Here is a 2,500-nt window from a genome sequence, read left to right as displayed (position 1 = left end):
CCCTTATGGTCTGTAGTGGGTGTGCCAAGGGCTGATGGAGATGCAGACCAACAACCAGTATTCATCCTGACAGCTTCAGCTGATAAACTCATCAAGTTGTGGAAAGAGGGAAAGGTAGAATCAGTGTTAACAAATGTTAGACATTAATTTTTCCAAAGAGTAGAATTTTTTTTATTAAGGTTGTTTATGAAATGTTATAAGTGAATGTTACTGGAATATAGGAATTGGGAAAAAAATCTTATCACCAAATTAATGTTTTCTCCCACTATTTGAATTTTAGGAATGCAAAACATTCTCTGCTCATAAAGACTGTGTTCGTGGACTTGCTGTATTGAACAGTGAAAGATTTCTCTCTTGCTCAAATGATGCTTCTGTGATATTATGGGCAATCTCTGGAGAATCGCTCGCAACATATTATGGCCACACAAATTTCATATATTCGTAAGTTATATATGTAGTATGTATTTGTAGTATCAATTGTTTTAGTATACCAGTCCCATTAGGAATATTCAGTAAGATAAATTGAATGCAATAAAATGATAGATGTAAGATGATGGTTCCTACCTCAAAGACACTTACTGCATTCATTGTTGAGGGAACTTTTGCCTTTATCATATGCAAATGAATAGTTGTATTTTCTTAAGGAAATTATTCTGCTAAATTATTTTATTGAAATGTTTTGAGGATTTGAAAATATAAAGGAAATATGAAAGTATCCTATTAGGACAATAAACCATTTATATTAGCAAGCATCAATTTTCCTTCATAGTCTCCTAAATTTAGGGAGTACATTATTATATCCATTTTAAATTCATTGTTTTTTATCCAATGAATAGGTCATATAAGTTCATTATTTTCTCTTGACAGCTTTCTGGATCATTAATGATGCCAGATTTTAACACATTTATTTGTTGCAGCATAAGTGTTTTGGGAAATGGCGGTTTTGTGACAGGTGGTGAAGACAGAACACTACGAGTTTGGGGTTCGGAAGGAAACTGTATCCAGACAATCCATGTACCAGCACAATCTGTGTGGGCAGTAGCTTCCCTCCCAAATTTAGATGTTATTTGCGGTTCAAGGTAAGTCCAGATTAAGCTACTTGGTCTATGTATGGAATAACATTACTTTCCTTGGGGAAAAACAATTACATTGTAAATAATAAGAATAAAGGTGCGATAGAGGTACAGATCTGATACAAGCTTGAATAATTTTCCCACTTTGATGATTGTAATGGTGATATGAGAAAGGAAACTCAGAAGTTAAAAAAACATAATCTAGACTGTTATATACTATGAAAGATAAGAATAAATGGTGGGAGGAATCAAGCTTTTCCAAAAATATAATGACTGCATTTTTATCTCACATTATTAATTATGGTAAATGTTAGATAGTCTTAATCAATATAACTGGATATAGTTATAAGTTGAATATATATGAATATATATTTTTTTTGCAGTGATGGAACTTGTAGAGTTTTTACCGCTGCAGCAGAGCGTCAAGCAGATCCTTCTGATCAGAAGGAATTTGAAGAGAGTGTTGCCAAGTCAACTATGGCCGTAGGAGACCTTGGGGGAGTTAAAAAGTCGGAACTACCAGGTAGAGAAGCTCTGTTTGCTCCTGGGAAACGTGATGGGCATACAATAATGGTCCGTGAAGGTGAAAAAGTCAACTGCTACTCTTGGTCAGTTGCCAATCAGCAATGGATGCCTGTTGGGGAAGTTGTTGGAGGAGCAGGAGGATCTCAGGGTACTTCAGGGAAAGTCTTGTATGAGGGCAAAGAATACGACTTTGTCTTTGATGTTGAGTTGGATGAAGGAAACCGCATGAAGCTTCCATACAATTTGAGTGAGGATCCATACTTTGCTGCTCAGCGATTCATACACAAACACGAATTACCTCAAGAGTTCCTTGACCAAGTAGCAAATTTCATCATCAATAACACAAAGGGGATGACTCTTGGAGTAGAAGGTAACAGTGAAATGGCTGACCCATTTACTGGTGGTTCTCGTTATGTGCCAGGAGGAGCATCAGGAGGGGCAGCAGGAGCAGATCCTTTCACAGGTGGCAATAGATATGTTCCTGGAGCTTCAAGGTCCAACATGGGATCTAGTGCAATGGTAGACCCATTCACAGGAGCTTCAAGCTATTCCACTCAGGGACCTGCTATCCCTTCTTCACATTTCTTCCCTCAAATAGTACCCTTAAGGTTTGAAGCTTGTAATGCTTCTGGAATGACTATAAAACTTACTGAATCAAATGATAAATTGAATCCTGAGGCTCAGTTATCAAAAGAGGTACTGGAGGGACTAGTAGGAGCTGTCTCAGGATCAGGTGATGCCAACCCACAGCTTCTTGCCCCATTAGAAAAAGCATTACAGTGGCCAGCAGAACATGTGTGGCCTGCTCTTGATGTATTGAGACTGGCTTTGCGCTCAGAACCTATGCAGAAGGTATGGTTAGCAGATGATAGAGGAGATGCATTAATCAGTTTGCTTGTAAC

At 37.7% G+C, this 2,500-nt stretch overlaps 1 protein-coding gene across 1 annotated transcript in view; it reads left to right on the top strand.

Moving 5' to 3' along the window:
* The window catches only part of Plap (phospholipase A2 activator protein), a 5,705-nt gene that overhangs the window by 2,380 nt on the left and 825 nt on the right, over positions 1-2,500 (top strand). The window contains exons 3-6 of the mRNA XM_043035814.2: positions 1-114; positions 281-441; positions 918-1,079; positions 1,457-2,500. The exon at positions 1-114 is cut by the window's left edge and continues 110 nt beyond it; the exon at positions 1,457-2,500 is cut by the window's right edge and continues 825 nt beyond it. Coding sequence (XP_042891748.2) covers positions 1-114; positions 281-441; positions 918-1,079; positions 1,457-2,500 — 1,481 coding nt within the window. The remainder of the gene's footprint in view (positions 115-280; positions 442-917; positions 1,080-1,456) is intronic.

This window comes from Penaeus japonicus, unplaced genomic scaffold (genome assembly GCF_977035675.1).
Source record: "Penaeus japonicus unplaced genomic scaffold, GWHDUDI00000001_assembly GWHDUDI00000005, whole genome shotgun sequence".
In the NCBI taxonomy this organism is placed as follows: domain Eukaryota; kingdom Metazoa; phylum Arthropoda; class Malacostraca; order Decapoda; family Penaeidae; genus Penaeus; species Penaeus japonicus.
Note: the sequence above shows the minus strand (reverse complement) of the source record. Positions and strands in the feature narration are given on the sequence as shown.